The 21,692-nt window shown below is 39.7% G+C and overlaps 1 protein-coding gene across 5 annotated transcripts in view; it reads left to right on the forward strand.

Moving 5' to 3' along the window:
- Nucleotides 1–21,692, forward strand: part of dgkh (diacylglycerol kinase eta) — a 117,533-nt gene that overhangs the window by 71,386 nt on the left and 24,455 nt on the right. For 2 of the 5 annotated variants that reach the window (XM_062975604.1, XM_062975607.1), the window contains exons 10-21: nt 1,952–2,060; nt 2,215–2,354; nt 2,533–2,620; nt 4,489–4,574; nt 6,456–6,552; nt 7,923–8,199; nt 9,528–9,653; nt 12,990–13,121; nt 17,312–17,429; nt 18,493–18,618; nt 18,750–18,846; nt 21,496–21,603. In XM_062975604.1, coding sequence (XP_062831674.1) covers nt 1,952–2,060; nt 2,215–2,354; nt 2,533–2,620; nt 4,489–4,574; nt 6,456–6,552; nt 7,923–8,199; nt 9,528–9,653; nt 12,990–13,121; nt 17,312–17,429; nt 18,493–18,618; nt 18,750–18,846; nt 21,496–21,603 — 1,504 coding nt within the window. The remainder of the gene's footprint in view (nt 1–1,951; nt 2,061–2,214; nt 2,355–2,532; nt 2,621–4,488; nt 4,575–6,455; nt 6,553–7,922; nt 8,200–9,527; nt 9,654–12,989; nt 13,122–17,311; nt 17,430–18,492; nt 18,619–18,749; nt 18,847–21,495; nt 21,604–21,692) is intronic. The other 3 variants (XM_016992259.2, XM_062975605.1, XM_062975606.1) reach the window with 3 other exon arrangements.

Raw genomic sequence — 21,692 nt, forward strand, 5'->3', positions numbered from 1 at the left:
TTTATTACTTCACAAACATCTTGCTCTGAGTCTCTTACTGCTATAGTGGCTCATTATCCACCTCAGTCTGTAGTATCTAGCTATTCATGTATCCAACTGTGAAGAGGTTACTAAACATTTGCATCTTCTGCTACCTCAACTCTTTGGCCATTATTTTTTGACCTTTCTTGGTTAATGCTGAAACGATTTGAGCCTTTCGTATCTTCAGATCTCAATTTCTTTATAATAAGAAGTTATCTCTAATGTTTATGATGTCTGCCCTTAGAGTGAGTAATCTACCAATACTTTGGTGCAACACACCGTGTTCAATTGTTCATAAAGACAAATTGTGATCCATTCAGATGATACTTTTATTTCAACAGAGGCTTCCCATTTTAGTTTGAATAAAAACATTGTCATACCATTTTTATGCAGAAACCATCTCCAGAGTAAAAGATATTGCTTCATTCTTTGGATATGAAATGCACCTTAGTATTTTACACAATCCTCATTGTGAAATTTCAGTGATCAACTCATTTGTTCATTGCTGTGGTGTCCAAAGAAAGGCGTATCTGTTTTTGCCTAACGTCTCTTTAAATTGGTAGTTGAAACAATTAGAATAGTTGATTGTTTACATAACTATTATGTTCTCCAAAGAAGAATGATAGTTCACTCCATCATTACTTGTCTGGACAAAAGGTCTCGGGCAGAGGCAGTGTTTGGGAAGCAGTGTCATCATCAATTCATCTCTCATCCAAACTTCTATCAGCAAGTTAGGGAGCTTAGCACCCATTTGTGTGAGTTGCAGAGACCACAATGAAGAACAGGGTTGCTTACCTGTAACTGTGGTTCTTTGAGTAGTCCTCTCTGCACTCATTCAACGCTTCATCCACACCTTTTTTTCAGGTCCAGGATTCTTTTCCTCTTGGTGGACTATGAAAATGAGGAGAGGATAGCTTTAGTGGGCTGGAGCATGCATGTTATGGAGGAGAGGGCAGGGTTCTCACTGAAACTACTCAGCTCTAAAACGTTCTGAACAAGTCTTCATACAGGTGCAAAACCCATTTGTATGAGTGCAGAGATGACTGCTTAACCTCAGTAACAGGTAAGCAATCTGCTTATCCTATGCATCTGAACCTTCTTTATCAGTCTCTAAAGACCTTGGCAAATTTGTGTCAAAATGAGGGGGGTTGTTTTTAAATAGGAATATTAATATTTGTTTATTCTATTCTTGGATGCAAGAATAATTTTTTAAAAAGGATTTTGCATGCTTTTGTCATTTTCTATCACTTGTTGGTGAAAATTTTATGTTTTCATTTTACTATTTTGGGGACAGCAAGTCTTTTCCTATGCAATGCAATGTTCATTTGCTATTACAGATTCTGGGGGCCTAACATCTCATGATTACTTATCCCAAGTGTCCACCTGAAAAAGAAGTACAATTACTATGCTTTTCTCTGTCTCTTTAGCTATTTACTGCCATTTCAAACTAGTATGAAGAAAGTGGTTTTGCTGTGCAGATGATTGAATAGGAAATCCTGAAACCAATTTGAAACCCAGATGGCAATTATACAAACCGCAGAGCATTCAGGTTCATTAAGGGCTTTCTTTGTGTGCTGTTGTCTGAGAGTTTGTCCCCAGGTGTTTGGCCTACAACTCCCAGAAATCCCAGGCAGTTTACCAGCTGTTAGGATTTCTGGGAGTTGAAGGCCAAAACATCTGGTGACCCACAGGTTGAGAACCACTGCATTAAACAGTAAGTGTAGATGAGGTCTTTGAGGACCTTGTAATATCTAAGTTGATGTTCTTTTTTCTGTGAAGGTGGCAGAGTTTTTCAGACTTTCTAGAACATGTTCCAGAAAAATATTTCATAATCAGATTTCAACTTCTACATAGGTTACACTGTTGTTTTTATGATGTGTATATGGTATATGTCTGTGAATTTGAATAGAGAAAATGCACTCTTTTTCAGTTTACGATTGTTTCAGAAGTTTGACAATTTCCGAATTCTCGTGTGTGGAGGAGATGGAAGTGTTGGTTGGGTGTTGTCTGAAATCGATAAACTCACCTTGCACAAACAGGCACGTACTCTTTTCTTTTTGTTGGGAGCAGAAACCAGAGTAAAGTGGATGGGTTTTGAGAGTAAAGAAAAATAACATAGCTTTTCGGTAGTTGTGATTAAATAATACTTTGATAAGTCAACTTGAATCACAACTATTTCTTCCTTGATTTTAGTGTCATCTGGGAGTATTACCCCTTGGTACAGGAAATGACCTTGCCCGTGTCCTTGGCTGGGGAGGGTCATGTGATGATGATACACAGCTTCCTCAAATTTTAGAAAAGTTAGAACGAGCTAGCACCAAAATGTTAGACAGGTGAGTAAAGTCTGTTTTCCATTCTTTGTTTGTATTTTTTCCAGCCGTAAAGCCTGGATTGTCTTTGGGTGACTGACTTTTCTTGTCATATTGTTGTTACTGCAAACCTCCTCCCCAATTTTTCCAGGATAAATTGACACTTTGTAGGTTTGATCATATGAACCCGTCTAAATTTCAGGTGGAGTATAATGTCCTATGAACTGAAATTACCATCAAAGCAATCTGTGCTTCCTGTTACTCCAGAAGAAGAGTCTGAGGAGTGTCAGGTGAATCACATTTTTTATATAATTGTATTTTATACATCTGACAAAATGAAGTAAAATTAACTGCACATCTCTTCTGGGAAGATCCTGTGAATTTTCAGTAAACTTATTCCTAAATATATAAAGAGTCACAGAATAAGGGTTGTAGCAGAACTAGGGTGGGAAATTCTACAATTGAGATAAAGTTATACAATCAAAAGTTGTACCATTTCAATAACCAACTCTAGAACTGGTTTTTAAACTGGTAGGTTATTTTTATTATCGCTTTAGGAATTTAGGAATTTCTACTAATGAAAAAGGTTAAGGTTTTCCCCTGGCATTGAGTCTGTCCGACTCTGGGGGGTGGTGCTCATCTCCATTTCTAAGCTGAAGAGCCAACATTGTCCGTAGATGCCTTCAAGGTCATGTGGCCGGCATGACTGCATGGAATGCTGTTACTTTCCTGCCGGAGTGGTACCTATTGATCTACGCACATTTGTATGTTTTTGAACTGCTGAGTTGGCAGTTAGCTGGATCTAACAGCAGAAGCTCACCCCCGCTCCCCGGATCCAAACTTGCTGCACCACCAGGGGCTCAATTAATTACTTATCAGTAATTTATTGATACCCTGTGCTCAGGGAAAATGCACATTGTTTCCAATATTTTATTTTCAGAACAATCCTATAATGAAGGTTAGTCCAAAAGATGGTGAAACCCATCATATTAGTCAATATAAAATGTTATAGCAATACAATAAAGATATAAAGAAAAAAGATAAATAAAAAAGGAAAGGAAAATGCAAAAAGGAAAAAAAATATGATTTTCAGTTTTCCTCTCAGCAGTTACAGTGCGTGCCCATAAATATTAATACTGTCTAATATGAATGCAGTTTGAATTTCTTCCATAACCAATCCTTTTTAATTGTCAATACCAAAAATTATCAAGTTGTTTTCTTTTTTTTTTGCAAAAAAATCCATAGGGGTTTACTCTACTTTTATGAAATGTCCCTAACGAATTCTCTCTAATCATGTATGACAATTTATCAATTTCCATTAAAGTCAAATTTACAAACAAGTACTCTATAATTGGTATATCTGAATTCTTCTATCTTTGTGTATATAACAGTCTTTCTGCTGAGATCATATATTGCAAAAATCTTCCGATCTCTGCATCGGTATTAAATATTTTTTAGTATTTTCACATGTCCACACATATGACAAAACATCCCTTTACATTGCTCAGATTTCCAATATGCATTGTAAATTCCTTCATACATTCAGGACAATTTCTCTGGTGACATATATTACTGGTAACTCATTTTGATAAGAACATAATGTATTTCAGTCCATTTGACCTCATATATTCCCACTGGTCCAGCTGTGTGTTATGACCAAAATTCTTAGCCCTTTTCATCATACATTCTTTGGCCTGTTCTTCTTCCATAGTTTGGTATAGTCCATATTTTGGGGAAAAAAACATCTACAGTAATTCAAAAATTGAAAATTTTTAATTTTTCTGAAATAAACCTGATTATGAATGATTGAATTAATTTCTCTAATCTCCTGTCTACAAATTTACTGTGGGCCAAATTTTCATGAGAAAGGGTTTAGGGTTGTCATTACCCACGAATATAAATATGAATGGGAGCATGGTCTGAAATCCTGATCTGCCCCATCTCTGAATCTATAAGACACTAAATCATTTTTAAAAGGAAAAATATAATCAGTTCTATAGTGCATCTTATTTGCATTGGGGCGGAGTGTTCACATATCTAGTATTAACATATACATAATATATAAGTGTGGGAAAGAACCTGCACATATATGAGATACTGGATTTTGCATTTGCAAGCAGAGTGTCGTTGTTATTCTTATTTTCATTTTCATTTTCAGATGTCAGTATATGAAGATTCAGTTGCTGCTCATCTTGCCAAGATCCTTGATTCCGATCAGCATTCTGTGGTCATATCATCAGCTAAGTAAGTTATTTACTTTGAAATGTATGTGTAGCATCTTTTTTTCTTTAGTTGTAAATTGCAGTTTTACCCCAGGCTACCTTAGATGTCACATATTAGAATCTCATTTCCTTATATGTCCCTGCTTTTCATAAATGTACATGTCAAACAGAGAGACATGAAATTTTCTCAATACCCTATTTGGTTTAAAGAATTCAGGTGAATGTATAAATCTGATTAAATTTGGAATCCCCATGTTTTTAATTCATACATCCAGAATTTATTTATTTAGTATGTATTAAGCATTTCAGGATGACTTCTGCAACAACAATAACAACAACAATCATTGTATTTTTACCTGCTTCTCTTCATGTCTCGAGGTGGAATACAACACAGTCAAAATACATAAACAAAACAAAGGACCATAGCATCCATATATTAAAAACAGAACACAAATTATAATACCAATACTAATAAGATGTAAATTTAAAATTCATTGTTAAAATTGACTTGGTAGGTCTGCTAGAAGAGATAGGCCTTTAATTTAAAAACAATTGACAGCTTGTTTAGCTATCAAACTTCTTCAGACAGGTCATTTCACAGTCTGAGGGTGGCTGATGAAAAGATCCTCTGGGTGATGGTTGCCAGTTGAGTTCTAGCTGATTGGAATAAAAGTCCCAAAGAGGACCTAAGTATATTAGTGTTATTAGTATATTATATGGAAGGAGGTGACCGGGATCTAAATCATGTAGGGCTTTAAAGGTAATGACCGGAGCCCCCGGTGGCGTAATGGGTTAAAGCCTTTTAATCTGAAGGTTGGGTTGCTGACCTGAAGGCTGCCAGGTTCGAATCCCACCCGGGGAGAGCGCGGATGAGCTCCCTCTATCAGCTCCAGCTCCATGCAGGGACATGAGAGAAGCCTCCCACAAGGATGGTAAAAACGTCAAAACATCCAGGCATCCCCTGGGCAATGTCCTTGCAGACTGCCAATTCTCTCACACCAGAAGCGACTCAGGTTGCTCCTGACATGGAAAAAAAAAAGGTAATGACCAATACCTTGTACTTTGCCTGGAAACTAGTTGGCAGGAAGTGAGGTGACTTTAGTATAGGTGTCATGTGCTCACTCCTAGATGTTCTAATATGGCAGCAGTGTTTTGAACTAAATAGAGTTTTTGAACTTGGTACAGAGGTAAAGCACATTACTTGAGGTTACCAGTCCATGCACTACCATCTTTGGTCCTCAAATTCTAGGAAGTGGCGCAGCTGTGACAACTGGATTTTGAAAACTTTGGCTTATGTGTAAAGAAGGATTGGTGAGAAAGCTTCAGTGGAGACACCATTTGCCCATAATAACTCTTCCAGGGGTGAATTTCCCTTCCTAGGGATAGATTTCTCTCACTTCCTGTTGTCTCACCTCATTCTTAACTTGAGTCATTTGTAAGTCAGATGTTTGTAACTCGATTACTGCCTGTATTCTGTTCACACACTAAGAAAATGGAACATTAAAAAAATATTCCAATGACTAATGCTGATCTGTTTGCTCTGGGGGATTGCTAATCTATTTGCTCTCGTGAAAACAAAGCAACTGCTTCTGTCACCATCGTCATCTCAAGTGCCCTCTCTTGCAGTAACAAAGGGGTGGATGTAACAATAAGGAGACAATTAAGAGCGGCAAGCATCTAGTTCTGGCTCCATGTCAGAGTGGGAGGAGGAGAAAGTGGAATTGGAAGAGTGGGTTAAATTTTCTCTTCTTTTCTCCCATGGACTTTGCACTTGTGAGATAAAATCTTAATGGATTTTCACTATGAATATCAAAACAATATTATTGTCTCATTCAAGATTAATGTTTCAACACCATCAATGTCCTTTCTCTTTGCTTTGACATTTTTTTCTGTCTCACAAAAGGATATTATGTGAAACTGTAAAAGGCTTTGTTGCTAAAATTGGAAAGACCTGTGAAAGACCAGTGGAAAATGCTGAAACTGATTCTATGGCTATTAAAGTAAGAAATAGATATCTTTCCTTAAAATACTTTCTTTGATGTTTAACATTTCCCTCTTGGTATAGATTCACAAAAAAACAGGGTCAGCCCTGATTGGTACTTGGGTGTGAGTTTGTCAACAAATATCAGGGTTGCTATATTTGCAGAACCACCTCTGAGGATTCCTTGCCTTAGAAAATTCTGTAAGCCAACTGGCAACTTGGAGGCAGATATTTACAATGTATTTTTTGTTTGGTTTTGTTAGTTTTTAATTTATTGTAAACTGCCATGAGCTTCACTTGGAAAAGCAGAGTACATTTTTTAAAATCACATTTAGGTCTCCCTCCAAATAGCTAGTGTAGCCTTCATTTTATCTATGTTGTAGCTCTAGCTTGATATGAATGTTTTACAGTATTGACCTCCATTTTTCCTATGGAGGAGATTATGAAATTGAAGAGGAAATACAGAGAGGTCAAGCTGTGGCATAATCAGGCAGCTCTTTCAGGTTACATAACTGTACATAACTCCATGGCTACATTCAGGGAGACAGCCTAAAAGCGGAATCTTGGGAGGCGTGATACTAAAGGAGCAGTTTCACAATTTCCTTTGCAGGGACAGAGAAGCAGAGACATTGAACAATTGTAAAGTAACTGAGATAATATTTTAATAGACAAGAACTAGAAAAAAAACTGTTGTGTGATCTGCATGAAAACATACTTTAACAGAAATTTCAATTGCTTCATCACATAGTATACTAAGTGATGGAGAAGGCTGTATTTTTATATGTACTATATATTTTTGAGATACATCGAATAAGCCTCACATCAGTTTTCCATTGCCTGTTTCTAATAAAGGAGGAAATAATAGTAATAAGAGGAGCACTGACAATACAGTGCTCCAGGCATGCAGTTCTTGTAATTAAGTCTGTCCATTTTTTCACTACACAATAGTTGCACCCCCCCCCTCCTTTGTGGGGGAGGTGGTGTACCTATTATGAAGTGAATATTTTTTAGGCTACGGGGCTTCCTTCATCTACCATTGTGCCTGCTGGCAAGAGCTATGGAGCCTCCCTCAGATGCTTGCAGCTGAGGGAAGCTTCCTAACTCTCATGCCATCATCCACCCATATGCCTGCCCCTTGGAGCTATAGAGGCTGCTCCAGGGGGCAGGTGTACAGGAAGGGGTACAACTATTGTGTGAGGAAACAAAAAACATCAAAACCAGAACCCCTAAGAAGTGTGTGTGACTATTGTGCGATGAAATACAGTATTTGCAAAATTTTATTCTGATCCCATGATTTATGGCAAAAGTTCTTAACATTTGTTTTAAAAAAATGTTGCCATGCTTACTAATATCTATGCATTCCCCCTTTTTTCCATGTAATTTTGTTAGTGCTCAGAACTGAATGAGAAGCTGAACATGTTGCTTCAGGCTCTTGATGCTGAAGCCCAAGTTGCACCTTTGCCGCCACGGATTGCTCCCCCTATTGTAGAAGAAGAGACTGAAGAGTCCTCAAGCGAGGAATCTTTATCTGATGTCAAGGAACAGTTGACAGAAAGCAATTCTGTATCTCCCTCACACCAGATCTTCAAACCAAGAGAACAGCTAATGCTGAGAGCAAACAGTTTAAAGAAAGCTCTAAGACACATCATTGAGCAGGCAGAAAAAGGTGTGGAAGATAATTGATTTTGCTTCTTAACTCTGCTTCATAACTTTCTTATTGATATGAAGGACAGAGGTAACACGGAAGCACTTCAAGAAATAAAACCTTGGAAGCAACCATTCATAACTCTAAATCATGGTTTACATGTTATTTGTGGTAGTTTTTAATGTGAACTCCAAAATTGGCATTCACTTCCCCTAAACCAGTGGTTCCCAACTTTTGGACTTGAGTTCCCACAATTCCTAACAGCGGCTATGCTGAGTGAGATTTCTGGGAGTTGAAGTCCAAAACACCTGGAGGACCAAAATCTGAGAACCACTGCCCTAAACAGTAACATTTTAAGAGTAATTAGTACTGTTACTTCTAACATCTATATATATAAAAATGTTATTTTCGTTTTATTTTGGAATAAACAGCATAGCCACTGAACCAAATCACACCAAATTTGGTCACAAAAGACATAGTCATCCAAAATATGTCTTTAAATTAAAAAAAATTCAACATGGCCAACCAAGATTTCCCCTAGATAGAAAATCCTCAGGTTTTGAAGCCAAGAGGCTACTCTGTCCCATTCAACCTGCCCAAGGAAGGATGCCCTTATATAGAAAACAGCCAGGCTTTGAAGCAGCGAGGCTATTCAGTGTAATTCCAATTGGCCATAGCATTGCGTGGCAGGGCACAGCTAGTCTTTTTATAAATTCAGACTATAACACCATTACTCATTACATTATTATGCACAATGACTATTACGTCCTTATTGTAAGCAAAATCTAGTTTTCTTACTTACACTGCATTCCTCCAAAACTCTGAAAATTTGTATTTAAAATACATGACCAAGCAATCTAATGCCTCTAGGTATAATGTATAATGTGCCAGCTAGGACTTAAATTTCTGGATTCAGGATATTTATCTGATATATATCATTTCTAGACAGGGACACTTTTTCAATAAGATCCCATTTGTAGGTTAGATTCAGAATACTTTTGATTCTTGAAATGAGTATGACTTTATTTTTTTAAAAAGAATGACTGTATAGGCGATTCCATGAAACACAGTTTTCTAGGGGGATTAAATCTGTGCCACAAGCATCTAGCCAGAATAGGGTATGTGGGCACAGCCTTTTTAAATAGAGAATAATCACAAGCTGGGGAGACTGCATTCTTTTTCATATATCAAATATGTAAATCCTAGTTATTTTCAGGAGAGAAATAGTAGTTAGAGGTCAAATAGAGAATTTGTTGCATTTTTTCCATGATCATAGCTAATTTATGCTACAAGACAGATTTTGTAGAAATGAGTAAAAGTACTTAATGCATATTTATATGTTTTTATAGTTGTGGATGAACAGAATGCCCATACGGAAGAGCAAATAAATCACTCATCAATGGATTATTGTAAGGAATTGGAAGAATCCAAAGAAGAAAAAGATGAAGATACAAAGGAATCTGAATCTGATCCAAGTAAATATATAGAAAATAATAATTGCATATTAATTCTAAACCACAAATATTCAATACGAGTTTCCCAATTTTGGTGGGAAAGTGGTATTGAATATTGAAAAAATAAACTCAGGAGTCCTATTCATGTCTCTTCAGGAGTAAGGTGTATTATTATTATTTATTATTTATTTATTTCTGTCCTGCTTTTTCCTGTGGGTGGGATTCAAAGCAGCATACAACATATAAAATTCATAGAAATACATCCAACCACAATACGTAATCAGTTAAAACATCATATCCTGATATAAAAACACAATTAGCATATCAAATAAAACAATATTTAAAAACACACAGCAAACACTATTTAAAGATATCCATAACCTCCAGCCACTGAAGTTATTTGTCAAATATTATCAAAATATTTATCAGACTGGCAGTGCGTATTATCATTCATCTGGGAAGGCTTGGCTTCACAGAAAGGTTTTAATTTGTGAATGAAAGACCAGTAAAGAGAGGGCTGATCATGCCTCATTTGGGAGAGTGTCCCAGAGCTGTGGGGCCACCACCAAAAAGGCCCTCTCTCTTGTTCCCACTAAACTCACCTGCGATGATAGTGGGACCGAGAGATGGGTCTCTCCTGAGGATCTCAGTGCTCGAGTGGGCTGGTAGAATGAGATACGTCCCTCAAGTAGGCTGGGCCTGAACCGTATAGGGCAGTGTAGGCTAAAGCCAGCACCTTGAATTGCGTTCGTAAACAAACTGAAAGCCCGTGCAGCTGCTTCAGGAGCAGAGTGGTTCTTTCTCTATATCTTGCTCCTGTAAGCAGTCTGGCAGCTGACCTTTGAACCAGTTGAAGTTTCCAAATACTCTTCTAGGGCAGCCCTACATAGAGAGCAGTAATCTAGCCTGGATGTGACTAAGGCATGTACTACAATGGCCAGATTGGGCCTTTCAAGGTATGGGCGCAGTTGGCGCACGTGTTTTAACTGTGCAAAGGCCCACCCAGCCACCACCAACACCTGGACCTCCAGGGTCAGCGCTGGAGCCTGGAGCAAACCTGTGCCTTCAGGGGGAGTAAACCTGTGCCTTCAGGGGGAGTATGATCCCATCCAGCACAGGCAGTAACCCAATTGCAGCCCTACAACTGACCAGGAGTATTTCTGTCTTGTCTGGAATCAGTTTCAACCTGTTCAACCACATCCAGTCCATCACAGCTGACAGGCACCTTTTCAAGGTCAGGATGGCATCCTTGGCATCAGATGGAAAAGAGTAGTAGAGTTGGGCATCATCTTCATACAGATGGCACTAAACTCCAAAACTCCGGATTATCTTTCCCAGCGGTTTCATGTAGATGTTAAATAACATGGAGGACAGAATTGAACCCTGCAGGACCCCACAGGACAAAGGCCATGGGGTCGAGCAGGCGTCCACCAGCACCACCTTCTGGACCCGACTCTCTAGGATGGACCGGAACCGCTGCAAAACAGTGCTTCCGAGTCCCATTTATGTGAGGCGGTCCAGAAGGATACTATAGTCATTGGTATTGAACGCCGCTGAGAGGTCTAAGAGAACCAGAAGGGACACACTCCCCCTATCTAGCTCTCTATGTAGATCATCTACCAAGGTGACCAATGTCGTCTCAATCCTATAGAGAGGCCTGAAACCAGACTGTAATTGATCAAGATAATCCGTGTTGTCCAGGAATCTCTGGAGTTTCTTTCTCCCATTCCATAGAAAAAATGAGATCTAACATGTGTCCAGCTGAATGGGTAGGGCCAGATATTTGTTGGGAAAGCCCTATGGTTTTCATGGCTGCCATGAAGTTCTGAGCTGCTCCCGACAGGGCAGTCTTGGCATGGATGTCGAAATCCTGCAGCACAATAAGCTGCTGAGACTCCAATGCTAGGCTCAAGATCACCCTGGTCAGATCAGGTAGGGAGACTGTAGTGCAGCAGGGTGGGCAGTACTCTAACAGAATCCCTATTCTGTCCCAGCAACCACCGCAGATAGACACAGTCAAACCTGGATGATTGTGGGATGGGGCACCTGGTAAGGGAGATGGTATCCCTATAGACCACTGCTACTCTCCCTCCCCACCTCCCTGTGCCTAGCCTGCTGCTGTACCGAGAACCCAGGAGGACAAAACTGGCCAGCTTGACTCCTCCGGCCTCATCCAGCCAGGTCTCAGTAATACAAGCCAGGTTGCCATTTTCATCCTGGGGCGTTAGTGTTGCCCTGATCTCCTCCATTTTGATCTCCTCCTACTCCACTCTACCTCGACGGGGGGCCCCAGGTCCCACCAACCCCCCCCCCCCCCCCCGCAACCTCCCTCTTGCCAGTTTAAGTGTCAAAGTATGGATTCAAGTTTTAATAGTGCAATTGATGATGGTATAACAACTCTGCTCCCCTGCCACATTCACTTTCCTTCGGTATCTCTATGGCCTGCCGATGGTGGGCGTCCATCTCCTTTCTTCCTCCACTTACTGGCATGGTGGGGGGGGACGCAGCCAGGAGACTGAATGTTTTTAAAGTCAGCTCCTTTGACTTCTTCTCCAGAATGTTTTTAGAGTTTTTAAAAAATCTTCTCCTCTTCCTTCTTCCTCCACTTACCGGCGTGTGGAGGGGGGGGGGGGGGGAGGCAGCAGGACACAGCCAGGAAGCAGAATGTTTTTAAAGTCAGTTCCTCTGCCTTCTTTTCCAGAATGCTTTTAGAGTTTTTAAAGTCTTCCCCTCTCCCTTCTTCCTCCACTTCCTGACGTTGGGGGGTGGGGGGGGAGGGAGGCAGCAGGACACAGCTAGGAGGCAGAATGTTTTTAAAGTCACCTCCTCTGCCTTCTGCATTTAACTATTTCCATTAGACGTATCCCAAGGTAAAGATGTATAGTATTGCAGTAAATATTAATTTGTTCATAATATAGAAGACTATATGTCTGTCTGTCTGTCTATCTTAAAAAAAGCTCCTCAGATAATATGCACTATGGAGGAAAAACGTGACATCTAACTGTTTTTGTAACTTTTAGCTTGTATATTATTTATAAATCAATCACTGGATATCTGCTCATTAAATACTAGAATTAAGTGGTATTGTAGCTCTCATGTACCTCACAAATCTAGGTTTTAGACACTTATGAGGACTGTAGCTTTGGCATCCAGATCATTCAATACAGTAATGTATTTTGCAAGTTTTTTCTACTTTTTCTACTCCCCATTTTTCTGTTTCTGTGAAAACAAAGGGACATGCCGGTAAATTTCTACTGTGTCTTGTTCTAAAAGTCTGAAAGGAATAGCCTAAGACATAAATAGTATCACATAGAAAATGCAGTATACTTTATTTGTGTTGTGTATTATTTTTAACAGTTAAAATTGGTCCCAAATCCCTAGGTGGACAAAGAAGTCGCATTCCTTCATATACAAGTTCTTTTTCAGTCCCACCCTGCACAGCCAGCAAAGAAAATCTTCCAGTACTTAATACAAGGATCATTTGCCCAGGTAATGACATATTTATAGTATGCTATTGCTTCCATTGACTTAAAAAATATACCAGATGTTTCTCTAGGAAATTTTGAAAGTATTTGGTTCATTTGTTAAGCATAAGTTGAAAGTGCCTGTACGTTGTTTGATGCTATGATTCAGGTATGAAATTTTGTGAATATAAAAGATTAGATGGTGTGGATATGATGCTGAATTACAGAGTTCATATACCCAGGTTTACTCGAATCTAGTGCACCATTGAATACAATGCGCACCTCAATTTTCAAAACCTTGAAACCAAAAAAAGTATTTGGTGGCAAATTTGCTTATTGCGTAGCGGCAAAAAGTGCACTCTGTTCCAAAAAGGTGTGCATTACAGTTGCTATGTACTTAGAATTCTTTCTTTTAAAACAAAAAAGTTAGATCACCAAGTCTTCCAGCAATTGAAAGTACCAGAGAATCAGGTAACCCTTGATGGGAAGATGGGAAGGAAAGGAAGACAGGGGGAAATTGAAAGGAGGAAAGATGGAAGGAAAAGAAAAAAATGAGGATGACAAGGAAGAAAGGAGAAGATGAATGGAAGATAGGAAGGAGGTCAGAAAAGAGGAAGGAAGGAAATGAAAGGAAGGAAGAAGGAAAGAAAAGATGAAAGAAAGAAAAGGAAGAGGGAAAGAGAAGTAAGGAAAAGAAAGGAAGAAAGGAGGAAGAAAAAAGGTGAGAGGAAAAGAAAAAAAGAGGACAAGAAGGAAAGAAGGAAGGAAACAGCATCTCTTCTTATGAGCCCACACGAGCCCTGAGGTCATCAGGAGAGGACCTGCTGTCAGTCCCACCATTGTCTCAAGCGCTGCTGGTGGGAACGAGAGAGAAGACATTCTCAGTGGTAGCACTGCGGCTCTGGAACTCCCTCCCTAGAGAGATTAGAATGACCCCCTCCCTGCTGTCATTTTGGAAACAGGTTAAAACTTTCCTTTGGAAGCAGGCCTTGCCTGAAAAAGATTAGCAGACGGACAGCTATAGTGATGTGCAATGCTTAAGCTATATGTAGCAGACCTCCGGCAATTGATTTGTTTCTTACAGCTAAAAGGAATAGGATATTATATGCCTTTTAAATGGTATGTTTAATATGTTTTTATGTCAGTTTCCTGTCATTTGTTATGGGGAATGGGAATTTTATAATGTTTTAAATGTTGTAATTTGTTAATTGTTGCCAAAAATATTTTTGGCTGTAACTATCTGATTTTATACGTTGGAAGCTTCTTTGCAGGGAGCAGGATAGAAATAAATAAATAATAAAATAAAATTAAAAAAATAAGAAAGAAAAGCAAGAGAGAAGGAGGGATGGAAAAGAGGATAGGGAAGATAATAGTAAGGAAATAAAAAGGAAGAGAACGAAAACATCCAATCTGTTGCTGAGAGCCTGCAGAACACTTCAATGAAAAGGTGATACAAAGATACATGAGCATTATCAAACTGTGATCATATGTTCTCAGACATTGATTGAGCTCTGAAGAATCTGCTGTTTACTCTTTGTGACACCCCTGGCTGCGAGAGCACTGGAAACCAATACACAGAGGCCAATAAACAATCTAATATCTTTATTAAAGAATTGAAGAAATAAAGCAAAAACTAGCAGAAGATAAAGTTCATCAATAGACCTTTCAGGAAAGGTCAAATCCAATAATATATTGTCCAATATCTAATATTAGAGTTTAAAGTTTGTAATCCAAAACCGAAACGCACTCAAACTTCCAAGCAGTTTGAGTGGGGAGACGTCCAAGTCTTTTACTAGAGTTCAAAAGCAAGTCCAAGGCAAGGAATTGAAGACAAGGCTGGATTCACGATACGACAAGGCAAGGCTGGAATCACGGCAAGGCAAGGCAAGGAAACACGGCTAGGCAAGGCACAGCTAGGCTGGAAGGTAGTGGATCCAAACGCGGTCCACACTTGGCTAGAAGCGAAATTATTCCTTCAACTGACACGTTGACTCCGCGCTGGCTAGCCAGCGCACAGAACTTTTAAGGAACTTCAAATCTTTCCACAGAGCAGGTGTCCAAATGCTCTTTTCCCAAGGGAAAAGAGCTAAAACAACATCTTTCACCAGATGCGATCCTCCCTGAGAACTCTCAGGGGAAAACAGGTTAATCAGCAGATTCTCTAGCTGCTAATCGCGCGCTCCTTCTTCTGCCAGCTTTCTCAGACCTACTCGTTTCCCCAAACATCCGTCTATCAAAGGGAGGGGAACTGGTGGGAGAAAGCTCCGTTTCAAGGGCCTTTTTAATGACCTGTGGACTAGAATTGTCAATAGGGAACATCTGGAAAGGGGCAGAATCTTGCTGAATCGGCACAAACCTCATTTCCTCGTCACTTTGGTCCACAATGGAGGCAGGACCACGTCCCAAGGGTTCTGGGGACATCACCCCCTTTGCAGAGCATACAACTTCATACGGAATGCTGTGCTAAGATCTATCTGCAGCAAGCAACTGTTTTCTTTTGGCAGTATTGATGCCATTTCTTGTTGTAATGTACAACATGCAGAGCTGGGAAGATGGGATGGGGAAGAGGAAGAAAAAGAAGAGGGAAGGGAAGATGGACAAAAAGAAGGAGAGAAGGCTGGCATTTAACTGTTCACTAAAGTGAGGTTAAAAAGCGGGTGGATTCATGAGTGGGCACGTGGCGCAAAGGAGAGGCAGTGGAAGCGTGTACGAAAAGGAGAGGCAGTGGAAGTGTGCACCAGCTTCCTTGCCTTTCCCAAGACAATGCCTTCACCTCCTCCTTTGCTCCCAGGGACCACCCTTTCGCCTCCAGAGCCAGGGCCGTCTCCTGCTGCTGGTGAAGCCCCCTTCTTATAATAATAATAATAACTTTATTTTTATACCCCGCCTCTATCTCCCCAAAGGGGACTCAGGGCGGCTTACATGGGGCCAAGCCCAAATAAAAACAATAACAATATAAAACACAACAATAGACAAAAAAGCATGCACAATTATAAAAATTTAAACATTAGCCAGTAAAAACAAATGACAAGAGCTAATAAAAACATGGATTAAAATGGAGAGGTTGTAAACGTAGACTGGGTAAGGTACACCATATAAATATTGTAAACATGAGGTGACTGATAAAGTGCTGCAAATTCTTGGAAGTGCAAATTGGGATGGGAATAGACCCTGTGTCTTTATCAAGGAATGGTACAGGAATGGTCACAGATACAGATTGCTATGGGGATGAGCAATCTTTAACTAAAGGCCTGAGTAAAGAGGCCAGGTTTTCAAGCTCTTTCGGAATGCTACCAGGGTGGGGGCTTGCCTGATTTCCCTGGGGAGCGAGTTCCAGAGCTGGGGGGCCACCACGGAAAAGGCCCTCTCTCTCGTCCCCACCAGCCGCGCTTGTGACGGAGGTGGGAGCGAGAGGAGGGCCTCCCCCGACGAACGAAGAGATCGTGCAGGTTCGTAGGGGGAGAGGCGATCGCTAAGGTAGGAGGGTCCCAAACCGTTCAGGGCTTTGTAGGTGATCACGTGCACCTTGAATTGGGTCCGGAAGGTGAATGGCAGCCAGTGCACACAGCCTCAACTGCCATTACCTCCACAAATGTTAAAACAGTTAAAAAAAATCCAAAATACCATTGAATGGGCATTTCTTTCTTTTTACGTTTGTAAACTGTAAATACTTTGTATTTCTAAGTTGAGATTAATGTGACCCTCTTGTTCAAGAACATAAAGTCCCTTCGGGGAGATGGGGGCGGGATATAAAAATAAAGTTGTTATTATTATTATTATTATTATTATTATTATTATTATTATTATTAAGTAAATTGTTTCACCTCTAGCTGAGTTTTGTTGGCTGTTCTTCTTGGTTCATGTATTTTGCATTATATTTCTTGTGAATTAGAATTCTGACACTGTGAAATAATAGTACATTGATGAAGTCATTATGACACCGCAAACTATTTTGATTACTTGATTCTTCTGATAGAAAGATATGGGTGCTGATGCAACAAAAAACTGTGATGATCTAGGATGAAAAAAGCGATCAATACATACTTTTACTCAGAATTTCCAGTTGAAAAATTAAATATTTTAAACACACTGAAAAGTAATATATTTTCTCATTTAAAATGAATGAAATGGTTTTATTTGCCATTTTCTTTAAGATTTAAGGTAACTCTACAATATGAGAAAATTACAGAATGGATTTCTCCCTTTTCTCATCAGGTCTAAGAGCAGGTCTAGCTGCATCCATTGCAGGAAGTTCTATTATCAGCAAAATGTTACTTGCGAATATTGACCCATTTGGAGCCACACCCTTTATTGATCCGGATCCAGAATCATTGTAAGCAAATAGTTTGTCTAATTCTTTCTTGCTTCTATTTCCTATTTAGCTGGCTTTCTTATTTAGCATTTTTACAATATTAACATCCTATAAAATGTGTAGAAAACAAAAGAACTTATTTTTTATGGATTCAGTAGTTCAAAATGTAAGGGGAAACTTTGTCATTTAAAAAGGGTGTTGTTACATTCAATTGTGATTTTCACTCAACCATATAGGATGGTTCTCTGGGTTTTTTTGGAATATGTTTTCCTGGAGGGTACCAGGAGAACTCCAAGGGAACTCTTTGGAGTCTCATAGGAACACCGTTAGTGAATAATGCTTTTCCCACAACTGGTCTAGATCCTCAATAGCAAGCAGATTACTTATCATGTAAACTGTTGCTAACACATCTTAAGAGCAAAGGGAGATTTTCTGGGAGATTACCTTTAAGGTGCTTGCCATTGTTTTGCCACTACTAGACCTTGCTTGATAAAATCACAAAAGATGTTAAAGTAACCAGGTTGAGACAAGATATCCCACTTGTCGTATAGACTCGATATTTTGAGTTGATATAGTCCTTAGGGTCAATTTGGATGTTGCAAGAATATTTTTGTCCTTCCTAGTTTCATCTAGTGATATTGTCAAGCCACTTAGTACACTATGACAGATTAATACAGTGTGGAACCACTCCTATATATGTATAACACAAAAACTAATCTGACAAAATATGTATTAGTTCTCACCTATGTACAGGATTCTTTTATTAGCTTCTTCATGAAAATGAAAAACAAACCCAAAAGTATTTACCCTTAGTTTATAAAACTAGGAAACTTGGGTTAGCTTCTTTGGACAGCCAGGCTTTTAAAGACAGAAGGCAGTGTAAATGAGTCATTACCTATTGCTTACTTAGTGCTGTATCGTTAACATTTAACACCCATTTACTTAGCACAGTTCTGTTACAGATACATACTTGGGAAGGTGAATGATGTGGAGAGCAGGGCGCGGGGGGGGGGGGCTAGTGTGAAATCATGTGTTGAACTAGAAATTTGGCTGTGGTACTTACTGGCTACCCTGACTCTCACAGTATTTTTGCCTACAGGGAAGGATATTCAGAGAAGTGTGTCATGAATAATTATTTCGGTATTGGATTAGATGCAAAGATTTCATTAGAATTTAACAATAAGCGAGAAGAACATCCTGAAAAATGCAGGTAATTGGTAATTTAAAACAAGTATCTCTGCAATGCTGTCTGCTTTTCTTCAATGTCTGAGCAGTAGGTGTTAGTTTACAGAATATGACTGATTGTGTGCCTCAGCGTGAACATTTTTCTTCTCTTTTTAGAAGCAGGACAAAGAACATGATGTGGTATGGAGTTCTCGGTACAAAAGAATTACTACAACGGACCTACAAAAACTTAGAGCAAAAGGTTCAGCTTGAGGTAATATTTGTATGCCACCACTAGCCATATTCCTGTTAAATTTGGGCTTGACGTGCAGACCTTCAGCTCTGTTCCCTGTCCCAACTTTGCAGTTCTTTTATGCATGTTTGCTTTTTCATTGGTTTGAAAGACAGCGTCAACTCAATTCCTTCTTTCTTTATTAATTAGAAATATGTATGGTATATTCTGGTTTTCCAGATCAAAACATGAACCACTAAAAGGAGCCGACTACAGAATTAAAAGACATAAGCACAATGTAACCATAACTAAAGAATCAACAGATCAAAATGGAGAACTAAGGGCTTTAACAATATGAGTTAGCAATATTAATGAGCATGTAAGTCTTTGACCTGTTAAAATCAAATACTGTAATAAAATTTGGTTGCATGCCACCGAGCAGAGAAGGGTGTCAACATAGGGAGCTCCAAATCCTGGGAGCAATGGCTTCAAAAGCCTTGCATTAACCTCACCAGAATCCTATTATACGAGAAGTTATCCACTCCGAAAGAAAGAAGTGGATGATCAGTATTATTCAGCAGGAAGAGAGATTCCTTCTTGTCCTCAGTCAGGTGGAAAAAAGGCAGCCATCTAGATATTATGGGATTACAGCACTCAGCAACCAGTGGTGAGGAATTTAGAGAGTTGCAGTTGAGCAATGTCTGGAGGTCTGCACTTTGCACATTCCTAAATTATGGTTATGACAAACACTTCAAATTATGACTATAAATAGGCTTGAGAACCAGTACAAGGGCAGTTGATGTTAAAGAGCAGTCACATGTTCTGTGAATCTAACCCTGGGAAACAATCTAACTACTACATTCTCACTAATTACAATTTTTGGTCAGCTCTTAAAAGACAGTTCTTTGCCTCATGCTTAGTGCTTTCTATGGATGCATTGTTTGGAGTAAAAATGCTGGCTAGTAGTTTTGGAGCATTCTGCTTCCACTGAACTCTCTTGCTTCAGCTGCTGGGACTTTTTTCAAGTCAATTACTTCTATGGCGGGATCGTGTTGCTCAATTTCTTTTCTTCAGTAGCCATTCGTGATGAGCATGAAATTGAAGAAACTGAAGTGACTTGATGCCTCAAGTAGATTTACTAAACAATAGTGTTGTGCATTTGTATGGAATAGCTGTTAGTTTTGTGTAGTTTTATTTGTTTTGTCTCATTTTCGTATTTGTTCCCATTTCCGAAAACGGGGTGCCTATATGAATAGAATTTTTATCTCGCTTACGAAAAAAACAAAAAAATTTGTGCCATTGGCAGCAATGGGAGGGCTTCCGATGCTTGCCCCCGCTCAGATTTAGGGCTTAGAGGGGTGAAAATCACCAAATATAAAGGGCATATTTACCCCTTTTAGCCCACCAACATTTGAGTCTTCCCAAAAAAAAAATACTAACAATAAAATATAATAAGACTATCCTTACTGTAGCCCAAAGGAGAAGGAGGACCAAGGCAGAGGACAGAAAGAGTCAGCGAGATAAACGGAGTAGGGAAGCCCAACAAGGAAAGGATTTTTTTAAACATAAAGCAAGCAGCCAGGCAAAACTCCAAACCCAAAATCTCCGTCCCCACCAGTGCCCTCACCAGCAACAGCTAGGCAAGGCACAAAAGGAAAAAGGCAAGCCAATCCAAGGCAAGCCAAGTTGACACACAGCAACAGCAACCCAGCCAACCACAGCACCCAGCACCAGCAGCAATGGCTGCTTTAGGGGCAGCCCCCCCTATATACACTTCCTATCCTCCCTGCCCAGCCCATTTCAGTGATCCCTTGGCCTCCGATTGGCCAAGGATCACCTCCCTGCCTCCGTCTCTGATGCATGAGGAAGAGATTGCAGGCAGGGCCGGCCCAAGGTACTTTTCAAGTATAGGCAAACAGAATTTTGGCGCCCCCCCAAATCAATCACTGAAAAATAGAAGCACTGGATAAGAGAAAATGTTGGATAATAAGGAGGGATTAAGGAAAAGCCTAAATAAAGAACAACATTCTGAAAACAGGGGAAATCCAGACAGGGCCAGCTAACACCTCCCAACAAAGGATGACCCCAGGGAGGAAGCAGCCAGACTTTGAATGTGCAAGGCCATTAAATGCTAATCAAGCTGGCCAATTGCAACATTCACACTAGCCTCAAACAGACAAGAGCTCTTTCTCTCACCCTGGACTTTCCACAGATATATAAACCCCACTTGCCTAGTTTCCAACAGACCTCAGAACCTCTGAGGATGCCTGCCATAGATGTGGGTGAAACGTCAGGAGAGAATGCTTCTGGAACATGGCAGGCACAGCGGCGGAGGCAGGAGTTGCCTCAACGGCGCCCCCTATGGGATGGCGCCACAGGCAACTGCCTAGTTTGCCTCATGGTTGAACCACCCCTGATTGCAGGCATGGAGGCCATGTGGCCAGAAAATGAAAGCAAGCATGATGATTGTGTGGCTTTCATTTTCGTGGCGCCTCTCATTTCGTACGAAAATGTTGTCATTCATTTAGTGTAGACAAATTGTCAACATGAAACGAATGCAGTAAGAAAACGAAGGAAACATAAATCTCGCACATCCCTAGAAGAATAGAACATCTTGACTAATGAGAAGGTAGACAAAGTTATCATCAACCTTATTTTCAATTATTATATATGGTAATTTTTGTATTGCAGTGTGATGGACAATATATCCCCCTCCCAAGTCTTCAAGGTATAGCTGTTTTGAATATCCCAAGTTATGCTGGTGGGACTAATTTCTGGGGTGGCACCAAGGAGGATGATGTGAGTATCAGGCTAGTGTTCTTGTTAAAAGAAATGTTTGCTGGATGGGCCAATTTTTTGAATTATTATAATCTACATGCAAATGTCAA

This window comes from Anolis carolinensis, chromosome 3 (genome assembly GCF_035594765.1).
Source record: "Anolis carolinensis isolate JA03-04 chromosome 3, rAnoCar3.1.pri, whole genome shotgun sequence".
NCBI classification, from domain to species: Eukaryota; Metazoa; Chordata; class Lepidosauria; order Squamata; family Dactyloidae; genus Anolis; species Anolis carolinensis.